Source organism: Salmo salar, chromosome 11 (genome assembly GCF_965601325.2).
Source record: "Salmo salar chromosome 11, fSalSal1, whole genome shotgun sequence".
NCBI classification, from domain to species: Eukaryota; Metazoa; Chordata; class Actinopteri; order Salmoniformes; family Salmonidae; genus Salmo; species Salmo salar.
The window spans coordinates 124,596,141-124,622,169 of NC_138301.1; the positions used below are offsets into that span (position 1 = coordinate 124,596,141).

At 49.8% G+C, this 26,029-nt stretch overlaps 1 protein-coding gene across 1 annotated transcript in view; it reads left to right on the top strand.

The window, feature by feature from the left end:
- The window catches only part of polq (polymerase (DNA directed), theta), a 122,044-nt gene that overhangs the window by 18,888 nt on the left and 77,127 nt on the right, over positions 1-26,029 (top strand). Inside the window, exons 4-8 of the mRNA XM_082957597.1 lie at positions 5-243; positions 1,351-1,539; positions 3,564-3,694; positions 23,003-23,159; positions 25,595-25,709. Coding sequence (XP_082813723.1) covers positions 5-243; positions 1,351-1,539; positions 3,564-3,694; positions 23,003-23,159; positions 25,595-25,709 — 831 coding nt within the window. The remainder of the gene's footprint in view (positions 1-4; positions 244-1,350; positions 1,540-3,563; positions 3,695-23,002; positions 23,160-25,594; positions 25,710-26,029) is intronic.

Below are 26,029 nucleotides of genomic sequence, written 5' to 3' on the forward strand. Positions count from 1 at the left end.
ACAGTAGGAAGCGCAGGGCCAGGGGGAGGAGCTCTGAGACCACACCCACAGGAAGAGGAAACGGTTCCTGCCAGAATGCTGACTCCCCATTGGACGTATCTGATGACTTCATCCTGTTCAGCCCCTCCCTCCTGGCGCGGGCGAGGGAGAGAGCGGCGCTACAGCGGTCTCTGAGGAACAACATGTCAGCCTCTGTTCTCACGCCCCCTACTGGGCTGGAGGCCAGCACACTCAACACCACAGGTACGGGATGAAAGAACTAGTCTGTGTAACGTGTGTGTGTGTGTGTGTGTAACGTGTGTGTGTGTAACGTGTGTGTGTGTGTGTAACGTGTGTGTGTGTGTGTAACGTGTGTGTGTGTGTGTGTAACGTGTGTGTGTGTGTGTAACGTGTGTGTGTGTGTGTGTAACGTGTGTGTGTGTGTGTGTAACGTGTGTGTGTGTGTGTAACGTGTGTGTGTGTAACGTGTGTGTGTGTGTAACGTGTGTGTAACGTGTGTGTGTATGTAACGTGTGTGTGTGTGTGTGTGTGTGTAACGTGTGTGTAACGTGTGTGTGTGTGTGCGTGTGTGTGTATGTAACGTGTGTGTGTGTGTGCGTGTGTGTGTGTGTGTGTAACGTGTGTGTGTGTGTAACGTGTGTGTGTGTGTGTGTAACGTGTGTGTGTGTGTGTGTAACGTGTGTGTGTGTGTGTGTGTAACGTGTGTGTGTGTGTGTGTGTGTGTGTGTGTGTGTGTGTGTGTGTGTGTGTGTGTGTGTGTAACGTGTGTGTGTGTGTGTGTAACGTGTGTGTGTGTGTAACGTGTGTGTGTGTGTGTGTAACGTGTGTGTGTGTGTGTGTAACGTGTGTGTGTGTGTGTGTGTAACGTGTGTGTGTGTGTGTGTAACGTGTGTGTGTGTGTGTGTGTGTGTGTGTGTGTGTGTGTGTGTGTGTGTGTGTGTGTGTGTGTGTAACGTGTGTGTGTGTGTGTGTGTGTGTGTGTGTGTGTGTGTGTGTGTGTGTGTGTGTAACGTGTGTGTGTGTAACGTGTGTGTGTGTGTGTGTGTGTGTGTAACGTGTGTGTATGTGTGTGTGTGTGTGTGTGCGTGTGTGTGTATGTAACGTGTGTGTGTGTGTGTGTGTGTGTGTGTGTGTGTGTGTGTGTGTGTGTGTGTGTGTGTGTGTGTGTGTGTGTGTGTGTGTGTGTGTGTGTGTGTGTGTAACGTGTGTGTGTGTAACGTGTGTGTGTGTGTGTGTGTGTGTGTAACGTGTGTGTGTGTGTGTGTGTGTGTGTGTGCGTGTGTGTGTGTGTGTGTGTGTGTGGTGTGTGTGTGTGTGTGTGTGTGTGTGTGTGTGTATGTGTTTCCCCAGGGGTTGGTCTATCAGCGGTGTGTATGCGTCCAGACGAGCAGTGTGACAGGTTGTTGTTGTCCAGCTGGGGTCTACCTGCTGCGGTCCTTCAGCGTTACCGTCGTCATGGTGTCGTCTCCATGTTCCCCTGGCAGGCTCAGTGTCTCAGTCTGGGACGCGTGCTGCAAGGACAAAACCTGGTCTACTCAGGTACCCTGACCCCTTCCCCGTCCCAATTACCCTGACCCCCTTCCCCGTACCAATCTACCCTGACCCCCTTCCCCGTCCCAATTACCCTGACCCCCTTCCCCGTACCAATCTACCCTGACCCCCTTCCCCGTCCCAATTACCCTGACCCCTTCCCCGTACCAATCTACCCTGACCCCCTTCCCCGTCCCAATTACCCTGACCCCTTCCCCGTACCAATCTACCCTGAACCCTTCCCCGTCCCAATTACCCTGACCCAGTACCCTGACCCCTTCGCCGTACCAATCACCCTGACCCCTTCCCCGTACCAATTACCCTGACCCCCTCCCTGTCCCAATTACCCTGACCCCCTTCCCCGTCCCAATTACCCTGACCCCCTTCCCCGTCCCAATTACCCTGACCCCCTTCCCCGTCCCAATTACCCTGACCCCTTCCCCGTCCCAATCTACCCTGACCCCTTCCCCGTCCCAATCTACCCTGACCCCTTCCCCGTACCAATTACCCTGACCCCTTCCCCGTCCCAATTACCCTGCCCCCTTCCCCGTCCCAATCTACCCTGACCCCCTTCCCCGTCCCAATTACCCTGACCCCCTTCCCCGTCCCAATTAACCCTGACCCCCTTCCCCGTCCCAATTACCCTGACCCCTTCCCCGTCCCAATTACCCTGACCCCCTTCCCCGTCCCAATTACCCTGACCCCTTCCCCGTCCCAATTACCCTGACCCCCTTCCCCGTCCCAATTACCCTGACCCCTTCCCCGTCCCAATTACCCTGACCCCCTTCCCCGTCCCAATTACCCTGACCCCCTTCCCCGTCCCAATTACCCTGACCCCTTCCCCGTCCCAATTACCCTGACCCCTTCCCCGTCCCAATTACCCTGACCCCTTCCCCGTCCCAATTACCCTGACCCCTTCCCCGTCCCAATTACCCTGACCCCCTTCCCCGTCCCAATTACCCTGACCCCTTCCCCGTCCCAATTACCCTGACCCCCTTCCCCGTCCCAATTACCCTGACCCCCTTCCCCGTACCAATTACCCTGACCCCTTCCCCGTCCCAATTACCCTGACCCCTTCCCCGTCCCAATTACCCTGACCCCTTCCCCGTACCAATTACCCTGACCCCTTCCCCGTCCCAATTACCCTGACCCCCTTCCCCGTCCCAATTACCCTGACCCCCTTCCCCGTCCCAATTACCCTGACCCCCTTCCCCGTCCCAATTACCCTGACCCCCTTCCCCGTACCAATTACCCTGACCCCTTCCCCGTCCCAAATACCCTGACCCCTTCCCCGTCCCAATTACCCTGACCCCTTCCCCGTCCCAATTACCCTGACCCCTTCCCCGTCCCAATTACCCTGACCCCTTCCCCGTCCCAATTACCCTGACCCCTTCCCCGTACCAATCTACCCTGACCCCTTCCCCGTCCCACCTACCCTGACCCAGAATCCTGACCCCTTCCCCGTACCAATCTACCCTGACCCCCTTCCCCGTACCAAGCTACCCTGACCCCTTCCCCGTACCAATCTACCCTGACCCCCTTCCCCGTACCAATCTACCCTGACCCCTTCCCCGTCCCAATCACCCTGACCCCTTCCCCGTCCCACCTACCCTGACCCAGAATCCTGACCCCTTCCCCGTACCAAGCTACCCTGACCCCTTCCCCGTACCAATCTACCCTGACCCCCTTCGCCGTACCAATCTTCCCTGACCAATCTTCCAATCTACCCTGACCCCATTCCCCGTCCCAGCTACCCTGACCCCCTTCACCGTACCAATCTACCCTGGCCCCTTCACCGTACCAATCTACCCTGACCCAGTACCCTGACCCCTTCCCCGTCCCAGCTACCCTGACCCAGTACCCTGACCTCCTTCACCGTACCAATCTACCCTGACCCCCTTCACCGTACCAATCTACCCTGACCCCCTTCCCCGTACCAATCTACCCTGACCCCCTTCACCGTACCAATCTACCCTGCCCCAGAACCCTGACCCCCCCCCCCTTTACCGTTAACCTCTGACCTCTAATCCCAGCCCCAACCAGTGCAGGGAAGACCCTGGTGGCAGAGCTGTTAATGCTGAAGAGAGTACTGGAGACGAAGAGGAAAGCTCTGTTTATTCTGCCCTTCGTATCCCTGGCCAAGGAGAAGATGACCTACCTGCAGGTACAGTGGAAGGTAGACAGGGATAGAGGGTAGGAGAGTCAGAAATGTTCTGTGTATATGTACAGTGCTTTGCAAAAGTATTAAGACCCCTTGGATTTCTTCACATTTTATTGTGCTTTAAAGTGGATTTAAATGTCTTTTTTTGGGGGGGGTCAACAATCTACACAAAAATTAAACAACAAAAATATAGCCGTTGCATAAGTATTCAGCTCCCAAAATAAATGTAGAAATCCATGTTTTTCAGTTATTGCACCCACGCTGCTCGCGCGCGCCAACGAGCGTCTGCGATGCCAAGGGCTAAAATAGAAGTCCTTTCTATTTCTGATGCAGATCGCGCTGCAAGTCCTGCCCCTCCCATCTCCTCATTGGTTTATAGAAGCAGGTACCCACGTGCCATCTCCTCATTGGTTATACCCATGTGGGTGATTGAAAGACGAACTGTGTTGCCGGTCGTCATGGTAATACTGTGAAAGTTTAGATGCCGATCGCCATTTAAGTTCAAAGATGAAAAAGCCTGGAAGGAAGAGGGATGACTAGAAATGATTCGGTTGGCCGTTTTACGTGTGGATTAATTGTCGGAGTAGAGGAGCTTGTGCATTTCAGGCAAAATAACAACTCAATGTTTATATCCCAGGTCAAATTAGCTAGCAACAGCAAGCTAGCTAAATAGGACAAATTAGCTAGCAAGTGCAAGCTAACTAGCTAAATTGCCATACATGTTTAATGCTTTTCGACTTGTCCCCAAATTGACATTGGTTCAGAGTTTGTTTTGATATTTTGACCTGCATGTCGTGATCACATTTGGTGTGGGGGGACAAAATACATTTATGCACGATAGCGCACGATAGCGCACGCGCGCAGCCGGTTTGGGTTCCGTGTTAGAGCGTTCCACACCTGGATTGTGCAAGGTTTTGAATTTATTATTAAAAAAATTCTTCAACTCTGTCAAGTTGGTGGGGATCATGGCTAGCCATTTTCAAGCATTCTTTTAGTTTTGGGTTTTTGTATTTTACCCCCTTCTCCCCAATTTTGATTTTTGTCTCATCGCTGCAACTCCCCAATTGGCTCGGGAGAGGCGAAGGTCGAGTCATGCGTCCTCCGAAACACGACCCGCCAAACCGCGCTTCTTAATACCCGCCCGCTTAACCCGGAATCCAGCTGCACCAATGTGTCGGAGGAAACACTGTTCACCTGACGACCGAGGTCAGCCTGCAGGCGCCCGGCCCGCCACAAGGAGTCGCTAGAGCGCGATGAGCCAAGTAAAGCCCCCTCCCCGGCCAAACCCTCCCCTAACGGGGATGACGCTGAGCCAATTGTGCGCCACCGTATGGGACTCCCGTTTTCCTTAGTGTCTTAGATCGCTGTGCCGCTCGCGAGGCCCTAATGTTCAAGCAGATTTAAGTCAAAACTTAGCCACTCAGAAACATTAACGTCTTGTTAAGTAACTCCAGTGTAGATTTGTCCTTGTGTTGTAGATTATTGTTCTGCTAAAAGGTGATTTCCTTTTCCAGTGTCTGGTGGAAAGCAGACTGAACCAGGTTTTCATTTAGGATATATTTTTTTTACTTCCCAGTCCTTAACGATGACAAGCATACCCATAACATGATACAGCCACCACTATGCTTGAAGATATGGAGAGTGGTAGTCCGTGATGAGTTGTAGGGCTGCTAGGTCTGACCCCATGTAGTCGACTGGTCCATTGTTTGGTCGATAGGCTGTTGGTCGATAGGCTGTTGGTCGGTCGATAGGCTGTTGGTCGGTCGATAGGCTGTTGGTCGGTCGATAGGCTGTTGGTTGGTCGATAGGCTGTTGGTCGGTCGATAGGCTGTTGGTCGATAGGCTGTTGGTTGGTCGATAGGCTGTTGGTTGGTCGATAGGCTGTTGGTCGGTCGATAGGCTGTTGGTCGGTCGATAGGCTGTTGGTCGGTCGATAGGCTGTTGGTCGGTCGATAGGCTGTTGGTCGGTCGATAGGCTGTTGGTTGGTCGATAGGCTGTTGGTTGGTCGATAGGCTGTTGGTTGGTCGATAGGCTGTTGGTTGGTCGATAGGCTGTTGGTTGGTCGATAGGCTGTTGGTCGGTCGATAGGCTGTTGGTCGGTCGATAGGCTGTTGGTCGGTCGATAGGCTGTTGGTCGGTCGATAGGCTGTTGGTCGGTCGATAGGCTGTTGGTCGGTCGATAGGCTGTTGGTCGGTCGATAGGCTGTTGGTCGGTCGATAGGCTGTTGGTCGGTCGATAGGCTGTTGGTCGGTCGATAGGCTGTTGGTCGGTCGATAGGCTGTTGGTCGGTCGATAGGCTGTTGGTCGGTCGATAGGCTGTTGGTCGGTCGATAGGCTGTTGGTCGGTCGATAGGCTGTTGGTCGGTCGATAGGCTGTTGGTCGGTCGATAGGCTGTTGGTCGGTCGATAGGCTGTTGGTCGGTCGATAGGCTGTTGGTCGGTCGATAGGCTGTTGGTCGGTCGATAGGCTGTTGGTCGGTCGATAGGCTGTTGGTCGGTCGATAGGCTGTTGGTCGGTCGATAGGCTGTTGGTCGGTCGATAGGCTGTTGGTCGGTCGATAGGCTGTTGGTCGGTCGATAGGCTGTTGGTCGGTCGATAGGCTGTTGGTCGGTCGATAGGCTGTTGGTCGGTCGATAGGCTGTTGGTCGGTCGATAGGCTGTTGGTCGGTCGATAGGCTGTTGGTCGGTCGATAGGCTGTTGGTCGGTCGATAGGCTGTTGGTCGGTCGATAGGCTGTTGGTCGGTCGATAGGCTGTTGGTCGGTCGATAGGCTGTTGGTCGGTCGATAGGCTGTTGGTCGGTCGATAGGCTGTTGGTTGGTCGATAGGCTGTTGGTTGGCGATAGGCTGTTGGTCGGTCGATAGGCTGTTGGTCGGTCGATAGGCTGTTGGTCGGTCGATAGGCTGTTGGTCGGTCGATAGGCTGTTGGTCGGTCGATAGGCTGTTGGTCGGTCGATAGGCTGTTGGTCGGTCGATAGGCTGTTGGTCGGTCGATAGGCTGTTGGTCGGTCGATAGGCTGTTGGTCGGTCGATAGGCTGTTGGTCGGTCGATAGGCTGTTGGTCGGTCGATAGGCTGTTGGTCGGTCGATAGGCTGTTGGTCGGTCGATAGGCTGTTGGTCGGTCGATAGGCTGTTGGTCGGTCGATAGGCTGTTGGTCGGTCGATAGGCTGTTGGTCGGTCGATAGGCTGTTGGTCGGTCGATAGGCTGTTGGTCGGTCGATAGGCTGTTGGTCGGTCGATAGGCTGTTGGTCGGTCGATAGGCTGTTGGTCGGTCGATAGGCTGTTGGTCGGTCGATAGGCTGTTGGTCGGTCGATAGGCTGTTGGTTGGTCGATAGGCTGTTGGTCGGTCGATAGGCTGTTGGTCGGTCGATAGGCTGTTGGTCGGTCGATAGGCTGTTGGTCGGTCGATAGGCTGTTGGTCGGTCGATAGGCTGTTGGTCGGTCGATAGGCTGTTGGTTGGTCGATAGGCTGTTGGTCGGTCGATAGGCTGTTGGTCGGTCGATAGGCTGTTGGTCGGTCGATAGGCTGTTGGTCGGTCGATAGGCTGTTGGTCGGTCGATAGGCTGTTGGTCGGTCGATAGGCTGTTGGTCGGTCGATAGGCTGTTGGTTGGTCGATAGGCTGTTGGTTGGTCGATAGGCTGTTGGTCGGTCGATAGGCTGTTGGTCGGTCGATAGGCTGTTGGTCGGTCGATAGGCTGTTGGTCGGTCGATAGGCTGTTGGTCGGTCGATAGGCTGTTGGTCGGTCGATAGGCTGTTGGTCGGTCGATAGGCTGTTGGTCGGTCGATAGGCTGTTGGTCGGTCGATAGGCTGTTGGTCGGTCGATAGGCTGTTGGTCGGTCGATAGGCTGTTGGTCGGTCGATAGGCTGTTGGTCGGTCGATAGGCTGTTGGTCGGTCGATAGGCTGTTGGTCGGTCGATAGGCTGTTGGTCGGTCGATAGGCTGTTGGTCGGTCGATAGGCTGTTGGTCGGTCGATAGGCTGTTGGTCGGTCGATAGGCTGTTGGTCGGTCGATAGGCTGTTGGTCGGTCGATAGGCTGTTGGTCGGTCGATAGGCTGTTGGTCGGTCGATAGGCTGTTGGTCGGTCGATAGGCTGTTGGTCGGTCGATAGGCTGTTGGTCGGTCGATAGGCTGTTGGTCGGTCGATAGGCTGTTGGTCGGTCGATAGGCTGTTGGTCGGTCGATAGGCTGTTGGTCGGTCGATAGGCTGTTGGTCGGTCGATAGGCTGTTGGTCGGTCGATAGGCTGTTGGTCGGTCGATAGGCTGTTGGTCGGTCGATAGGCTGTTGGTCGATAGGCTGTTGGTTGGTCGATAGGCTGTTGGTCGGTCGATAGGCTGTTGGTCGATAGGCTGTTGGTCGATAGGCTGTTGGTTGGTCGATAGGCTGTTGGTTGGTCGATAGGCTGTTGGTCGGTCGATAGGCTGTTGGTCGGTCGATAGGCTGTTGGTCGGTCGATAGGCTGTTGGTCGGTCGATAGGCTGTTGGTCGGTCGATAGGCTGTTGGTCGGTCGATAGGCTGTTGGTCGGTCGATAGGCTGTTGGTCGGTCGATAGGCTGTTGGTCGGTCGATAGGCTGTTGGTCGGTCGATAGGCTGTTGGTCGGTCGATAGGCTGTTGGTCGGTCGATAGGCTGTTGGTCGGTCGATAGGCTGGTTGTCGACTGAGATTGCTTTAGTTGAGCAGTGGCAAATAGTCATTTATTCTTCATGGTACATGAGTCGTGTCTGATTTGCACCTCTCTCAGTGGAATATTCCATTGAGGATGCTCAGATGAACAAGGCACGTCTCTCTCCAGAATGTTCTCTCTCCCGCCATTTCCTGGGTATTTATTGTTTCATAAATTCATTGTGTGCGTGGGTTTGCTGTGTCTTATCAATTCCCCATAACACATATCACCTACATGTACTGTTAATTCACATCATTTATAATCTGCGATGTTGGTTATGGTAATTTCGGTTAATGCCTTCAATATATTATTACTACAGTCGTTTACCTTTGTCATTGTCGGAGTGGACACATTGTTTTCAAAACTCTCACAACTTGTGAGAAACACGTTTTTTGTTGATTTCATTCCATTTACGAGTTTTGTCAATTTTATTAATTGTCTGTTTGAAACGCACCTGTCAATGTTGACATGATTACGCATATAGAAGTAGGACTAGTTTACCTGGCCTGCATGCAAATTTAGGCCTGTAAATGTGCTCATTTGGGGATGGCCGATTTAGTATTTCTGATTGTCTTAACTCACCACCAACTAATGAGCTGTTGAGTTTCTAAAAGTAATTTTTCTTCACCTGAAACAGCGAGTAAACAAAGTCTGTTTTGAACAATATTTCCAGCTCTCTCCCTTTCGATAACCACTCGGCATTAATGGAAGAAATGTAATGTTCTGATCCAGTGGAAACGTAAAATACCTGATTACTTCTTATCCCTTTTGCACAAATAGCCTACAGCTGTGTCTGTCCCAAGCTCACTGGCTTGGGACACTGAGGGTCCAGAATATTTTATTCAATGTTTCAAGTTCGTTGCATAAAGGCCCTGAATAGCCAATGTGATTTATAGGATATTTATTTAATCTGGGTATTTTTCTACCTGCAGGCTGCAATGTTAGGTGTTGGTTTTATGTAGGCCATTATAAATTAAATTAAACTGTTCCAAGAAAAATGTGCATATGAAAATCATAACTGGCACATATGTCTCTGTACCGGTACCCCCTGTATATAGCCTCCACATTGACTCTGTACCAGTACCCCCTGTATATAGCCTCCACATATGTCTCTGAACCGGTACCCCCTGTATATAGCCTCCACATTGACTCTGTACCGGTACCCCCTGTATATAGCCTCCACATTGACTCGGTACCGGTACCCCCTGTATATAGCCTCCACATTGACTCTGTACCAGTACCCCCTGTATATAGCCTCCACATTGACTCTGTACCGGTACCCCTGTATATAGCCTCCACATTGACTCTGTACCGGTACCTCCTGTATATAGCCTCCCCATTGACTCTGTACCGGTACCCCCTGTATATAGCCTCCACATTGACTCTGTACCGGTACCCCCTGTATATAGCCTCCACATTGACTCTGTACCGGTACCCCCTGTATATAGCCTCCACATTGACTCTGTACCGGTACCCCCCTGTATATAGCCTCCACATTGACTCTGTACCGGTACCCCCTGTATATAGCCTCCACATTGACTCTGTACCGGTACCCCCTGTATATAGCCTCCACATTGACTCTGTACCGGTACCCCCCTGTATATAGCCTCCACAATTGACTCTGTACCGGTACCCCCTGTATATAGACTCCACATTGACTCTGTACCGGTACCCCCTGTATATAGCCTCCATATTGACTCTGTACCGGTACCCCCTGTATATAGCCTCCACATTGACTCTGTACCGGTACCCCCTGTATATAGACTCCACATTGACTCGGTACCGGTACCCCCTGTATATAGCCTCTACATTGACTCTGTACCGGTACCCCCTGTATATAGCCTCCACATTGACTCTGTACCGGTACCCCCTGTATATAGCCTCCACATTGACTCTGTACCGGTACCCCCTATATATAGTCTCCAGATTGACTCTGTACTGGTACCCCCTGTATATAGCCTCCACATTGACTCTGTACCGGTACCCCCTGTATATAGCCTCCACATTGACTCTGTACCGGTACCCCCTGTATATACCCTCCGCATTATCTCTGTACCGGTACCCCTGTATATAGCCTCCGCATTGACTCTGTACCGGTACCCCCTGTATATAGCCTCTACATTGACTCATTTACATTACATTTAAGTCATTTATCAGACGCTCTTATCCAGAGCGACTTACAAATTGGTGCATTCACCTATAATATCCAGTGGAACAACCACTTTACAATAGTACATCTAAATCTTTAAGGGGGGGGTTAGAAGGATTACTTTATCCTATCCCAGGTATTCCTTAAAGAGGTGGGGTTTCAGGTGTCTCCGGAAGGTGGTGATTGACTCCGCTGTCCTGGCGTCGTGAGGGAGCTTGTTCCACCATTGGGGTGCCAGAGCAGCGAACAGTTTTGACTGGGCTGAGCGGGAACTGTGCTTCCTCAGAGGTAGGGAGGCGAGCAGGCCAGAGGTGGATGAACGCAGTGCCCTTGTTTGGGTGTAGGGCCTGATCAGAGCCTGAAGGTACGGAGGTGCCGTTCCCCTCACAGCTCCATAGGCAAGCACCATGGTCTTGTAGCGGATGCGAGCTTCAACTGGAAGCCAGTGGAGAGAGCGGAGGAGCGGGGTGACGTGAGAGAACTTGGGAAGGTTGAACACCAGACGGGCTGCGGCGTTCTGGATGAGTTGTAGGGGTTTAATGGCACAGGCAGGGAGCCCAGCCAACAACGAGTTGCAGTAATCCAGACGGGAGATGACAAGTGCCTGGATTAGGACCTGCGCCGCTTCCTGTGTGAGGCAGGGTCGTACTCTGCGAATGTTGTAGAGCATGAACCTACAGGATCGGGTCACCGCCTTGATGTTAGTGGAGAACGACAGGGTGTTGTCCAGGGTCACGCCGAGGCTCTTAGCACTCTGGGAGGAGGACACAAGGGAGTTGTCAACCGTGATGGCGAGATCATGGAACGGGCAGTCCTTCCCCGGGAGGAAGAGCAGCTCCGTCTTGCCGAGGTTCAGCTTGAGGTGGTGATCCGTCATCCACACTGATATGTCTGCCAGACATGCAGAGATGCGATTCGCCACCTGGTTGTCAGAAGGGGAAAAGGAGAAGATTAATTGTGTGTCGTCTGCATAGCAATGATATGAGAGACCATGTGAGGATATGACAGAGCCAAGTGACTTGGTGTATAGCGAGAATAGGAGAGGGCCTAGAACAGAGCCCTGGGGGACACCAGTGGTGAGAGCACGTGGTGCGGAGACAGATTCTCGCCACGCCACCTGGTAGGAGCGACCTGTCAGGTAGGACGCAATCCAAGCGTGGGCCGCGCCGGAGATGCCCAGCTCGGAGAGGGTGGAGAGGAGGATCTGATGGTTCACAGTATCAAAGGCAGCAGATGGGTCTAGAAGGATGAGAGCAGAGGAGAGAGAGTTAGCTTTAGCAGTGCGGAGAGCCTCCGTGACACAGAGAAGAGCAGTCTCAGTTGAATGCCCAGTCTTGAAACCTGACTGATTAGGATCAGGAAGGTCATTCTGAGAGAGATAGCAAGAGAGCTGGCCAAGGACGGCGCGTTCAAGAGTTTTGGAGAGAAAGGAAAGAAGGGATACTGGTCTGTAGTTGTTGACATCGGAGGGATCGAGTGTAGGTTTTTTCAGAAGGGGTGCAACTCTCGCTCTCTTGAAGACGGAAGGGACGTAGCCAGCGGTCAAGGATGCGTTGATGAGCGAGGTGAGGTAGGGGAGAAGGTCTCCGGAAATGGTCTGGAGAAGAGAGGAGGGGATAGGGTCAAGTGGGCAGGTTGTTGGGCGGCCGGCCGTCACAAGACGCGAGATTTCATCTGGAGAGAGAGGGGAGAAAGAGGTCAAAGCACAGGGTAGGGCAGTGTGAGCAGGACCAGCGGTGTCGTTTGACTTAGCAAACGAGGATCGGATGTCGTCAACCTTCTTTTCAAAATGGATGACGAAGTCATCCGCAGAGAGGGAGGGGGAGGGGGAGGAGGATTCAGGAGGGAGGAGAAGGTAGCAAAGAGCTTCCTAGGGTTAGAGGCAGATGCTTGGAATTTAGAGTGGTAGAAAGTGGCTTTAGCAGCAGAGACAGAAGAGGAAAATGTAGAGAGGAGGGAGTGAAAGGATGCCAGGTCCGCAGGGAGGCGAGTTTTCCTCCATTTCCGCTCGGCTGCCCGGAGCCCTGTTCTGTGAGCTCGCAGTGAGTCGTCGAGCCACGGACCAGGAGGGGAGGACCGAGCCGGCCTGGAGGATAGGGGACAGAGGAAATCAAAGGATGCAGAGAGGGAGGAGAGGAGGGTTGAGGAGGCAGAATCAGGAGATAGGTTGGAGAAGGTTTGAGCAGAGGGAAGAGATGATAGGATGGAAGAGGAGAGAGTAGCGGGAGAGAGAGAGCGAAGGTTGGGACGGCGCAATACCATCCGAGTAGGGGCAGAGTGAGAAGTGTTGGATGAGAGCGAGAGGGAAAAGGATACAAGGTAGTGGTCGGAGACTTGGAGTGGAGTTGCAATGAGATTAGTGGAAGAACAGCATCTAGTAAAGATGAGGTCAAGCGTATTGCCTGCCTTGTGAGTAGGGGGGGAAGGTGAGAGGGTGAGGTCAAAAGAGGAGAGGAGTGGAAGGAAGGAGGCAGAGAGGAATGAGTCAAAGGTAGACGAGGGGAGGTTAAAGTCACCCAGAACTGTGAGAGGTGAGCCATCCTCAGGAAAGGAACTTATCAAGGCGTCAAGCTCATTGATGAACTCTCCAAGGGAACCTGGAGGGCGATAAATGATAAGGATGTTAAGCTTGAAAGGGCTGGTAACTGTGACAGCATGGAATTCAAATGAGGAGATAGACAGATGGGTCAGGGGAGAAAGAGAGAATGTCCACTTGGGAGAGATGAGGATTCCAGTGCCACCACCCCGCTGGCTCGATGCTCTAGGGGTATGCGAGAACACGTAGTCAGACGAAGAGAGAGCAGTAGGAGTAGCAGTGTTATCTGTGGTAATCCATGTTTCCGTCAGCGCCAAGTCGAGGGACTGGAGGGTAGCATAGGCTGAGATGAACTCAGCCTTGTTGGCCGCAGACCAGCAGTTCCAGAGGCTGCCGGAGACCTGGAACTCCACGTGGGTCGTGCGCGCTGGGACCACCAGGTTAGAGTGGCAGCGGCCACGCGGTGTGGAGCGTTTGTATGGCCTGTGCAGAGGGGAGAGAACAGGGATAGACAGACACATAGTAGACAAGCTACAGAAGAGGCTACGCTAATGCAAAGGAGATTGGAATGACAAGTGGACTACACGTCTCGAATGTTCAGAAAGTTAAGCTTACGTAGCAAAAATCTTATTGACTAAAAATGACGAAAAATGATACAGTACTGCTGGCTGGTGGAGTAGGCTAGCTAGCAGTACCGGTACCCCCTGTATATAGCCTCCACATTGACTCTGTACCGGTACCCCCTGTATATAGCCTCCACATTGACTCTGTACCGGTATCCCCCTGTATATAGCCTCCACATTGACTCTGTACCGGTACCCCCTGTATATAGCCTCCACACTGACTCTGTACCGGTACCCCCTGTATATAGCCTCCACATTGACTCTGTACCGGTACCCCCTGTATATAGTCTCCACATTGACTCTGTACCGGTACCCCCTGTATATAGCCTCCACATTGACTCTGTACCGGTACCCCCCTGTATATAGCCTCCACATTGACTCTGTACCGGTACCCCCTGTATATAGCCCCCACATTGACTCTGTACCGGTACCCCCTGTATATAGCCTCTACATTGACTCTGTACCGGTACCCCCTGTATATAGCCTCCACATTGACTCTGTACTGGTACCCCCTGTATATAGCCTCCACATTGACTCTGTACCGGTACCCCCTGTATATACCCTCCGCATTATCTCTGTACCGGTACACCCTGTATATAGCCTCCACATTGACTCTGTACCGGTACCCCCTGTATATAGCCTCCACATTGACTCTGTACCGGTACCCCCTGTATATAGCCTCCACATTGACTCTGTACCGGTACCCCCTGTATATAGTCTCCACATTGACTCTGTACCGGTACCCCCTGTATATAGCCTCCACATTGACTCTGTACCGGTACCCCCTGTATATAGCCTCCACATTGACTCTGTACCGGTACCCCCTGTATATAGCCTCCACATTTACTCTGTACCGGTACCCCCTGTATATAGCCTCCACATTATCTCTGTACCGGTACCCCCTGTATATAGTCTCCACATTGACTCTGTACCGGTACCCCCTGTATATAGCCTCCACATTGACTCTGTACCGGTACCCCCTGTATATAGCCTCCACATTGACTCTGTACCAGTACCCCCTGTATATAGCCTCCACATTGACTCTGTACCGGTACCCCCTGTATATAGCCTCCACATTGACTCTGTACCGGTACCCCCTGTATATAGCCTCCACATTGACTCTGTACCGGTACCCCCTGTATATAGCCTCCACATTGACTCTGTACCGGTACCCCCTGTATATAGCCTCCACATTGACTCTGTACCGGTACCCCCTGTATATAGCCTCCACATTGACTCTGTACCGGTACCCCCTGTATATAGCCTCCACATTGACTCTATACCGGTACCCCTTGTATATAGCCTCCACATTGACTCTGTACCGGTACCCCTTGTATATAGCCTCCACATTGACTCTGTACCGGTACATCCTGTATATAGCCTCCACATTGACTCTGTACCGGTACCCCCTGTATATAGCCTCCACATTGACTCTGTACCGGTACCCCCTGTATATAGCCTCCACATTGACTCTGTACCGGTACCCCCTGTATATAGCCTCCACATTGACTCTGTACCGGTACCCCCTGTATATAGCCTCCACATTGACTCTGTACTGGTACACCCTGTATATAGCCTCCACATTGACTCTGTACCGGTACCCCCTGTATATAGCCTCCACATTGACTCTGTACCGGTACCCCCTGTATATAGCCTCCACATTGACTCTGTACCGGTACCCCCTGTATATAGCCTCCACATTGACTCTGTACTGGTACCCCCTGTATATAGCCTCCACATTGACTCTGTACCGGTACCCCCTGTATATAGCCTCCACATTGACTCTGTACCGGTACCCCCTGTATATAGCCTCCACATTGACTCTGTACTGGTACCCCCTGTATATAGCCTCCACATTGACTCTGTACCGGTACCCCCTGTATATAGCCTCCACATTGACTCTATACCGGTACCCCTTGTATATAGCCTCCACATTGACTCTGTACCGGTACCCCTTGTATATAGCCTCCACATTGACTCTGTACCGGTACATCCTGTATATAGCCTCCACATTGACTCTATACCGGTACCCCCTGTATATAGCCTCCACATTGACTCTATACCGGTACCCCCTGTATATAGCCTCCACATTGACTCTGTACTGGTACCCCCCTGTATATAGCCTCCACATTGACTCTGTCCCGGTACCCCCTGTATATAGCCTCCACATTGACTCTGTACCGGTACCCCCTGTATATAGCCTCCACATTGACTCTGTACCGGTACCCCCTGTATATAGTCTCCACATTGACTCTGTACCGGTACCCCCTGTATATAGCCTCCACATTGACTCTGTACCGGTACCCCCTGTATATAGCCTCCACATTGACTCTGTACTGGTACCCCCTGTATATAGCCTCCACATTGACTCTGTACCGGTACCCCCTGTATATAGCCTCCACATTGACTCTGTACCGGTACCCCCTGTATATAGCCTCCACATAGACTCTGTACCGGTACCCCCTGTATATAGCCTCCACATTGACTCTATACCGTAACACCCTGTATATAGCCTCCACATTGACTCTGTACCGGTACCCCCTGTATATAGCCTCCACATTGACTCTGTACCGGTACCCCCTGTATATAGCCTCCACATTGCCTCTGTACTGGTACCCCCTGTATATAGCCTCCACATTGACTCTGTACCGGTACCCCCTGTATATAGCCTCCACATTGACTCTGTACCGGTACCCCCTGTATATAGCCTCCACATTGACTCTGTACCGGTACCCCCTGTATATAGCCTCCACATTGACTCTGTACTGGTACACCCTGTATATAGCCTCCACATTGACTCTGTACCGGTACCCCCTGTATATAGCCTCCACATTGACTCTGTACCGGTACCCCCTGTATATAGCCTCCACATTGACTCTGTACCGGTACCCCCTGTATATAGCCTCCACATTGACTCTGTACCGGTACCCCCTGTATATAGCCTCCACATTGACTCTGTACCGGTACCCCCTGTATATAGCCTCCACATTGACTCTGTACCGGTACCCCCTGTATATAGTCTCCACATTGACTCTGTACCGGTACCCCCTGTATATAGCCTCCACATTGACTCTGTACCGGTACCCCCTGTATATAGCCTCCACATTGACTCTGTACCGGTACCCCCTGTATATAGCCTCCACATTGACTCTGTACCGGTACCCCCTGTATATAGTCTCCACATTGACTCTGTACCGGTACCCCCTGTATATAGCCTCCACATTGACTCTGTACCGGTACCCCCTGTATATAGCCTCCACATTGACTCTGTACCGGTACCCCCTGTATATAGCCTCCACATTTACTCTGTACCGGTACCCCCTGTATATAGCCTCCACATTTACTCTGTACCGGTACCCCCTGTATATAGTCTCCACATTGACTCTGTACCGGTACCCCCTGTATATAGCCTCCACATTGACTCTGTACCGGTACCCCCTGTATATAGCCTCCACATTGACTCTGTACCGGTACCCCCTGTATATAGCCTCCACATTGACTCTGTACCGGTACCCCCTGTATATAGCCTCCACATTGACTCTGTACCGGTACCCCCTGTATATAGCCTCCACATTGACTCTGTACCGGTACCCCCTGTATATAGCCTCCACATTGACTCTGTACCGGTACCCCCTGTATATAGCCTCCACATTGACTCTGTACCGGTACCCCCTGTATATAGCCTCCACATTGACTCTATACCGGTACCCCTTGTATATAGCCTCCACATTGACTCTGTACCGGTACCCCTTGTATATAGCCTCCACATTGACTCTGTACCGGTACATCCTGTATATAGCCTCCACATTGACTCTATACCGGTACCCCCTGTATATAGCCTCCACATTGACTCTATACCGGTACCCCCTGTATATAGCCTCCACATTGACTCTGTACTGGTACCCCCCTGTATATAGCCTCCACATTGACTCTGTCCCAGTACCCCCTGTATATAGCCTCCACATTGACTCTGTACCGGTACCCCCTGTATATAGCCTCCACATTGACTCTGTACCGGTACCCCCTGTATATAGTCTCCACATTGACTCTGTACCGGTACCCCCTGTATATAGCCTCCACATTGACTCTGTACCGGTACCCCCTGTATATAGCCTCCACATTGACTCTGTACTGGTACCCCCTGTATATAGCCTCCACATTGACTCTGTACCGGTACCCCCTGTATATAGCCTCCACATTGACTCTGTACCGGTACCCCCTGTATATAGCCTCCACATAGACTCTGTACCGGTACCCCCTGTATATAGCCTCCACATTGACTCTATACCGTAACACCCTGTATATAGCCTCCACATTGACTCTGTACCGGTACCCCCTGTATATAGCCTCCACATTGACTCTGTACCGGTACCCCCTGTATATAGCCTCCACATTGACTCTGTACTGGTACCCCCTGTATATAGCCTCCACATTGACTCTGTACCGGTACCCCCTGTATATAGCCTCCACATTGACTCTGTACCGGTACCCCCTGTATATAGCCTCCACATTGACTCTGTACCGGTACCCCCTGTATATAGCCTCCACATTGACTCTGTACTGGTACACCCTGTATATAGCCTCCACATTGACTCTGTACCGGTACCCCCTGTATATAGCCTCCACATTGACTCTGTACCGGTACCCCCTGTATATAGCCTCCACATTGACTCTGTACCGGTACCCCCTGTATATAGCCTCCACATTGACTCTGTACCGGTACCCCCTGTATATAGCCTCCACATTGACTCTGTACCGGTACCCCCTGTATATAGCCTCCACATTGACTCTGTACCGGTACCCCCTGTATATAGTCTCCACATTGACTCTGTACCGGTACCCCCTGTATATAGCCTCCACATTGACTCTGTACCGGTACCCCCTGTATATAGCCTCCACATTGACTCTGTACCGGCACCCCCTGTATATAGCCTCCACATTGACTCTGTACCGGTACCCCCTGTATATAGCCTCCACATTGACTCTGTACTGGTACCCCCTGTATATAGCCTCCACATTGACTCTGTACCGGTACCCCCTGTATATAGCCTCCACATTGACTCTGTACCGGTACCCCCTGTATATAGCCTCCACATTGACTCTGTACTGGTACCCCCTGTATATAGCCTCCACATTGACTCTGTACCGGTACCCCCTGTATATAGCCTCCACATTGACTCTGTACCGGTACCCCCTGTATATAGCCTCCACATTGACTCTGTACTGGTACCCCCTGTATATAGCCTCCACATTGACTCTGTACCGGTACCCCCTGTATATAGCCTCCACATTGACTCTATACCGGTACCCCTTGTATATAGCCTCCACATTGACTCTGTACCGGTACCCCTTGTATATAGCCTCCACATTGACTCTGTACCGGTACATCCTGTATATAGCCTCCACATTGACTCTATACCGGTACCCCCTGTATATAGCCTCCACATTGACTCTATACCGGTACCCCCTGTATATAGCCTCCACATTGACTCTGTACTGGTACCCCCCTGTATATAGCCTCCACATTGACTCTGTCCCAGTACCCCCTGTATATAGCCTCCACATTGACTCTGTACCGGTACCCCCTGTATATAGCCTCCACATTGACTCTGTACCGGTACCCCCTGTATATAGTCTCCACATTGACTCTGTACCGGTACCCCCTGTATATAGCCTCCACATTGACTCTGTACCGGTACCCCCTGTATATAGCCTCCACATTGACTCTGTACTGGTACCCCCTGTATATAGCCTCCACATTGACTCTGTACCGGTACCCCCTGTATATAGCCTCCACATTGACTCTGTACCGGTACCCCCTGTATATAGCCTCCACATAGACTCTGTACCGGTACCCCCTGTATATAGCCTCCACATTGACTCTATACCGTAACACCCTGTATATAGCCTCCACATTGACTCTGTACCGGTACCCCCTGTATATAGCCTCCACATTGACTCTGTACCGGTACCCCCTGTATATAGCCTCCACATTGCCTCTGTACTGGTACCCCCTGTATATAGCCTCCACATTGACTCTGTACCGGTACCCCCTGTATATAGCCTCCACATTGACTCTGTACCGGTACCCCCTGTATATAGCCTCCACATTGACTCTGTACCGGTACCCCCTGTATATAGCCTCCACATTGACTCTGTACTGGTACACCCTGTATATAGCCTCCACATTGACTCTGTACCGGTACCCCCTGTATATAGCCTCCACATTGACTCTGTACCGGTACCCCCTGTATATAGCCTCCACATTGACTCTGTACCGGTACCCCCTGTATATAGCCTCCACATTGACTCTGTACCGGTACCCCCTGTATATAGCCTCCACATTGACTCTGTACCGGTACCCCCTGTATATAGCCTCCACATTGACTCTGTACCGGTACCCCCTGTATATAGTCTCCACATTGACTCTGTACCGGTACCCCCTGTATATAGCCTCCACATTGACTCTGTACCGGTACCCCCTGTATATAGCCTCCACATTGACTCTGTACCGGCACCCCCTGTATATAGCCTCCACATTGACTCTGTACCGGTACCCCCTGTATATAGCCTCCACATTGACTCTGTACTGGTACCCCCTGTATATAGCCTCCACATTGACTCTGTACCGGTACCCCCTGTATATAGCCTCCACATTGACTCTGTACCGGTACCCCCTGTATATAGCCTCCACATTGACTCTGTACTGGTACCCCCTGTATATAGCCTCCACATTGACTCTGTACCGGTACCCCCTGTATATAGCCTCCACATTGACTCTGTACCGGTACCCCCTGTATATAGCCTCCACATTGACTCTGTACCGGTACCGCCTGTATACAGCCTCCACATTGACTCTGTACCGGTACCCCCTGTATATAGCCTCCACATTGACTCTGTACCGGTACCCCCTGTATATAGCCTCCACATTGACTCTGTACCGGTACCCCCTGTATATAGCCTCCACATTGACTCTGTACCGGTACCCCCTGTATATAGCCTCCACATTGACTCTGTACCGGTACCCCCTGTATATAGCCTCCACATTGACTCTGTACCGGTACCCCCTGTATATAGCCTCCACATTGACTCTGTACCGGTACCCCCTGTATATAGCCTCCACATTGACTCTGTACCGGTACCCCCTGTATATAGCCTCCACATTGACTCTGTACCGGTACCCCCTGTATATAGCCTCCACATTGACTCTGTACCGGTACCCCCTGTATATAGCCTCCACATTGACTCTGTACCGGTACCCCCTGTATATAGCCTCCACATTGACTCTGTACCGGTACCCCCTGTATATAGCCTCCACATTGACTCTGTACCGGTACCCCCTGTATATAGCCTCCACATTGACTCTGTACCGGTACCCCCCTGTATATAGCCTCCACATTGACTCTGTACCGGTACCCCCTGTATATAGACTCCACATTGACTCTGTACCGGTACCCCTGTATATAGACTCCACATTGACTCTGTACCGGTACCCCCTGTATATAGCCTCCACATTGACTCTGTACCGGTACCCCCTGTATATAGCCTCCACATTGACTCTGTACCGGTACCCCCTGTATATAGCCTCCACATTGACTCTGTACCGGTACCCCCTGTATATAGCCTCCACATTGACTCTGTACCGGTACCCCCTGTATATAGCCTCCACATTGACTCTGTACCGGTACCCCCTGTATATAGCCTCCACATTGACTCTGTACCGGTACCCCCTGTATATAGCCTCCACATTGACTCTGTACCGGTACCCCCTGTATATAGCCTCCACATTGACTCTGTACCGGTACCCCCTGTATATAGCCTCCACATTGACTCTGTACCGGTACCCCCTGTATATAGCCTCCACATTGACTCTGTACCGGTACCCCCTGTATATAGCCTCCACATTGACTCTGTACCGGTACCCCCTGTATATAGCCTCCACATTGACTCTGTACCGGTACCCCCTGTATATAGCCTCCACATTGACTCTGTACCGGTACCCCCTGTATATAGCCTCCACATTGACTCTGTACCGGTACCCCCTGTATATAGCCTCCACATTGACTCTGTACCGGTACCCCCTGTATATAGCCTCCACATTGACTCTGTACCGGTACCCCCTGTATATAGCCTCCACATTGACTCTGTACCATAACACCCTGTATATAGCCTCCACATTGACTCTGTACCGGTACCCCCTGTATATAGCCTCCACATTGACTCTGTACCGGTACCCCCTGTATATAGCCTCCACATTGACTCTGTACTGGTACCCCCTGTATATAGCCTCCACATTGACTCTGTACCGGTACCCCCTGTATATAGCCTTGCTATTGTTATTTAACTGCTGCTGTTGAATACTTTGTTACTTTTATTTTCTATTTTTTACATGCCACTTAGTTTTATGTATTTTTCTTAAAACTTCTTAAAGCATTGTTGGTTAAGGGCTTGTAAGTAATCATTTCACTGTAAGGTCTTCTACACCAGTTGTATTCGGCGCATGTGACAAATAAAATCTTGATTTAATATCGGTAGAAATGGTAAGATAAATTGGCACTCTAAAATGGAAAAGGTTTCCGACCGCTGGTGTAGCCTATTAACGGAAAATTCAGGCGCAGCAGAATCTGCGAAGGCCAGCTGCAACAGCTGCAAAATCTATAAATATGCAGGTTTAAAAATATATACTTCTGTGTATTGATTTTAAGAAAGGCATTGATGTTTATGGTTGGGTACACGTTGGAGCAATGACAGTCCTTTTTCGCGAATGCAGCGATTATATGCAAAGCAGGACAGGCTAGATAAACTAGTAATATCATCAACCATGTGTAGTTAACTAGTGATTATGATTGATTGATTGTTTATTATAAGATAAGTTTAATGCTAGCTAGCAACTTACCTTGGCTTCTTACTGCATTCGCGTAACAGGCAGGCTCCTCGTGGAGTGCAATGTAAAGCAGGTGGTTAGAGCGTTGGACTAGTTAACCGTAAGGTTGCGAGATCGAATCCCCCGAGCTGACAAGGTAAAAATCTGTCGTTCTGCCCCTGAACGAGGCAGTTAACCCACCGTTCCTAGGCCGTCATTGAAAATAAAAATGTGTTCTTAACTGACTTGCCTTGTTAAATAAAGGTCTAAAAAAATGTAACTTAAAAAAAAAAAAAAATAGGCAAATCGGTGGCCAAAAATACCGATTACCGATTGTTATATGAACTTGAAATCGGCCCCAATTAATCGGCCATTCCGATTAATCGGTCGACCTCTAGTTCTCAGTGTGTGTTTCGTTTCCAGAGTGTGTTCTCAGAGACAGTGTGTGTGTGTCCTGTCCAGAGTGTGTTCTCCGAGGCGGGGGTGTGTGTGGAGGGCTACATGGGAGGCCGGGCTGCTCCAGGAGGTTTCAATAGTCTGGATATAGCAGTGTGTACTATAGAGAAGGCCAACTCCCTCCTTAACAGACTCATAGAGGAGGATTCCATGGACCTACTGGGTAGGTGTTGATGTTGAAACATGTACAGTATGTTGGCTAGGGTAGTGTAATAATCTAATCCGCTGTGTGGTAGTGTAATAATCTAATCCACTGTGTGTAGTGTAATAATCTAATCTGCTGTGGTAGTGTAATAATCTAATCCACTGTGGTAGTGTAATAATCTAATCCACTGTGGTAGTGTAATAATCTAATCTGCTGTGGTAGTGTAATAATCTAATCCACTGTGGTAGTGTAATAATCTAATCCACTGTGGTAGTGTAATAATCTAATCTGCTGTGGTAGTGTAATAATCTAAACCACTGTGGTAGTGTAATAATCTAATCCACTGTGGTAGTGTAATAATCTAATCCACAGTGGTAGTGTAATAATCTAATCCACTGTGGTAGGGTAATAATCTAATCCACTGTGGTAGTGTAATAATCTAATCCACTGTGTGTAGTGTAATAATCTAATCCACTGTGTGGTAGTGTAATAATCTAATCCACTGTGTGGTAGTGTAATAATCTAATCCACTGTGGTAGTGTAATAATCTAATCTGCTGTGGTAGTGTAATAATCTAATCCACTGTGGTAGTGTAATAATCTAATCCGCTGTGGTAGTGTAATAATCTAATCTGCTGTGGTAGTGTAATAATCTAATCTGCTGTGGTAGTGTAATAATCTAAACCACTGTGGTAGTGTAATAATCTAATCCACTGTGGTAGGGTAATAATCTAATCCACTGTGGTAGTGTAATAATCTAATCCACTGTGTGTAGTGTAATAATCTAATCCACTGTGTGGTAGTGTAATAATCTAATCCACTGTGTGGTAGTGTAATAATCTAATCCACTGTGTGTAGTGTAATAATCTAATCCACTGTGTGTAGTGTAATAATCTAATCCGCTGTGGTAGTGTAATAATCTAATCCGCTGTGGTAGTGTAATAATCTAATCCGCTGTGGTAGTGTAATAATCTAATCTGCTGTGGTAGTGTAATAATCTAATCCACTGTGTGTAGTGTAATAATCTAATCCACTGTGTGGTAGTGTAATAATCTAATCCACTGTGTGGTAGTGTAATAATCTAATCCACTGTGTGGTAGTGTAATAATCTAATCCACTGTGTGTAGTGTAATAATCTAATCCACTGTGGTAGTGTAATAATCTAATCCACTGTGGTAGTGTAATAATCTAATCCACTGTGGTAGTGTAATAATCTAATCCACTGTGGTAGTGTAATAATCTAATCCACTGTGGTAGTGTAATAATCTAATCCACTGTGGTAGTGTAATAATCTAATCCACTGTGGTAGTGTAATAATCTAATCCACTGTGGTAGTGTAATAATCTAATCCACTGTGGTAGTGTAATAATCTAATCCGCTGTGTGGTAGTGTAATAATCTAATCCGCTGTGTGGTAGTGTAATAATCTAATCCGCTGTGTGGTAGTGTAATAATCTAATCCGCTGTGTGGTAGTGTAATAATCTAATCCGCTGTGTGGTAGTGTAATAATCTAATCCGCTGTGTGTGTAGTGTAATAATCTAATCCGCTGTGTGTGTAGTGTAATAATCTAATCCACTGTGGTAGTGTAATAATCTAATCCACTGTGTGTGTAGGTGTGGTAGTGTAATAATCTAATCCGCTGTGGTAGTGTAATAATCTAATCCACTGTGTGTGTAATAATCTAATCCGCTGTGTGTGTAATAATCTAATCCGCTGTGTGTGTAGGTGTGGTAGTGTAATAATATAATCCGCTGTGTGTGTAGGTGTGTGTAGTGTAATAATCTAATCCGCTGAGTGTGTAGGTGTGGTAGTGTAATAATCTAATCCACTGTGGTAGTGTAATAATCTAATCCACTGTGGTAGTGTAATAATCTAATCTGCTGTGTAGTGTAATAATCTAATCTGCTGTGTGTAGTGTAATAATCTAATCCGCTGTGTGTAGTGTAATAATCTAATCCGCTGTGTGTAGTGTAATAATCTAATCCGCTGTGTGTAGTGTAATAATCTAATCCACTGTGTGTAGTGTAATAATCTAATCCACTGTGTGTAATAATCTAATCCGCTGTGTGTGTAATAATCTAATCCGCTGTGTGTGTAGGTGTGGTAGTGTAATAATCTAATCTGCTGTGTAGTGTAATAATCTAATCCGCTGTGTGGTAGTGTAATAATCTAATCTGCTGTGTAGTGTAATAATCTAATCTGCTGTGTAGTGTAATAATCTAATCCGCTGTGTGTGTAGGTGTGGTAGTGTAATAATCTAATCCGCTGTGTGTGTAGGTGTGGTAGTGTAATAATCTAATCCGCTGTGTGTGTAGGTGTGGTAGTGTAATAATCTAATCCGCTGTGTGTGTAGGTGTGGTAGTGTAATAATCTAATCCGCTGTGGTAGTGTAATAATCTAATCCGCTGTGTGTGTAGGTGTGGTAGTGTAATAATCTAATCCGCTGTGTGTAGGTGTGGTAGTTGTGGATGAGCTTCACATGGTAGGAGACTCCGGTAGAGGATACCTGCTGGAACTACTGCTCACCAAGATCCGATACATCGCCCTCAAACACAACACCAACAACGGGTACGTCTGGGGGCGGGGTCTCTGTGTGTTCAACAAGGCTTCTGTTTGCAGCGAACACGTTGAACGGTTTGAATATACATTCCAAAATGCTACGGTGAAACCAGAAGTACGGTAATTTAGATTATGGTAATTCACCAGAACATTCAGATTATGGTAATTCACCAGAACATTCAGATTATGGTAATTCACCAGAACATTCAGATTATGGTAATTCACCAGAACATTCAGATTATGGTAATTCACCAGAACATTCAGATTATGGTAATTCACCAGAACATTTAGATTATGGTAATTCACCAGAACGTTTAGATTATGGTAAT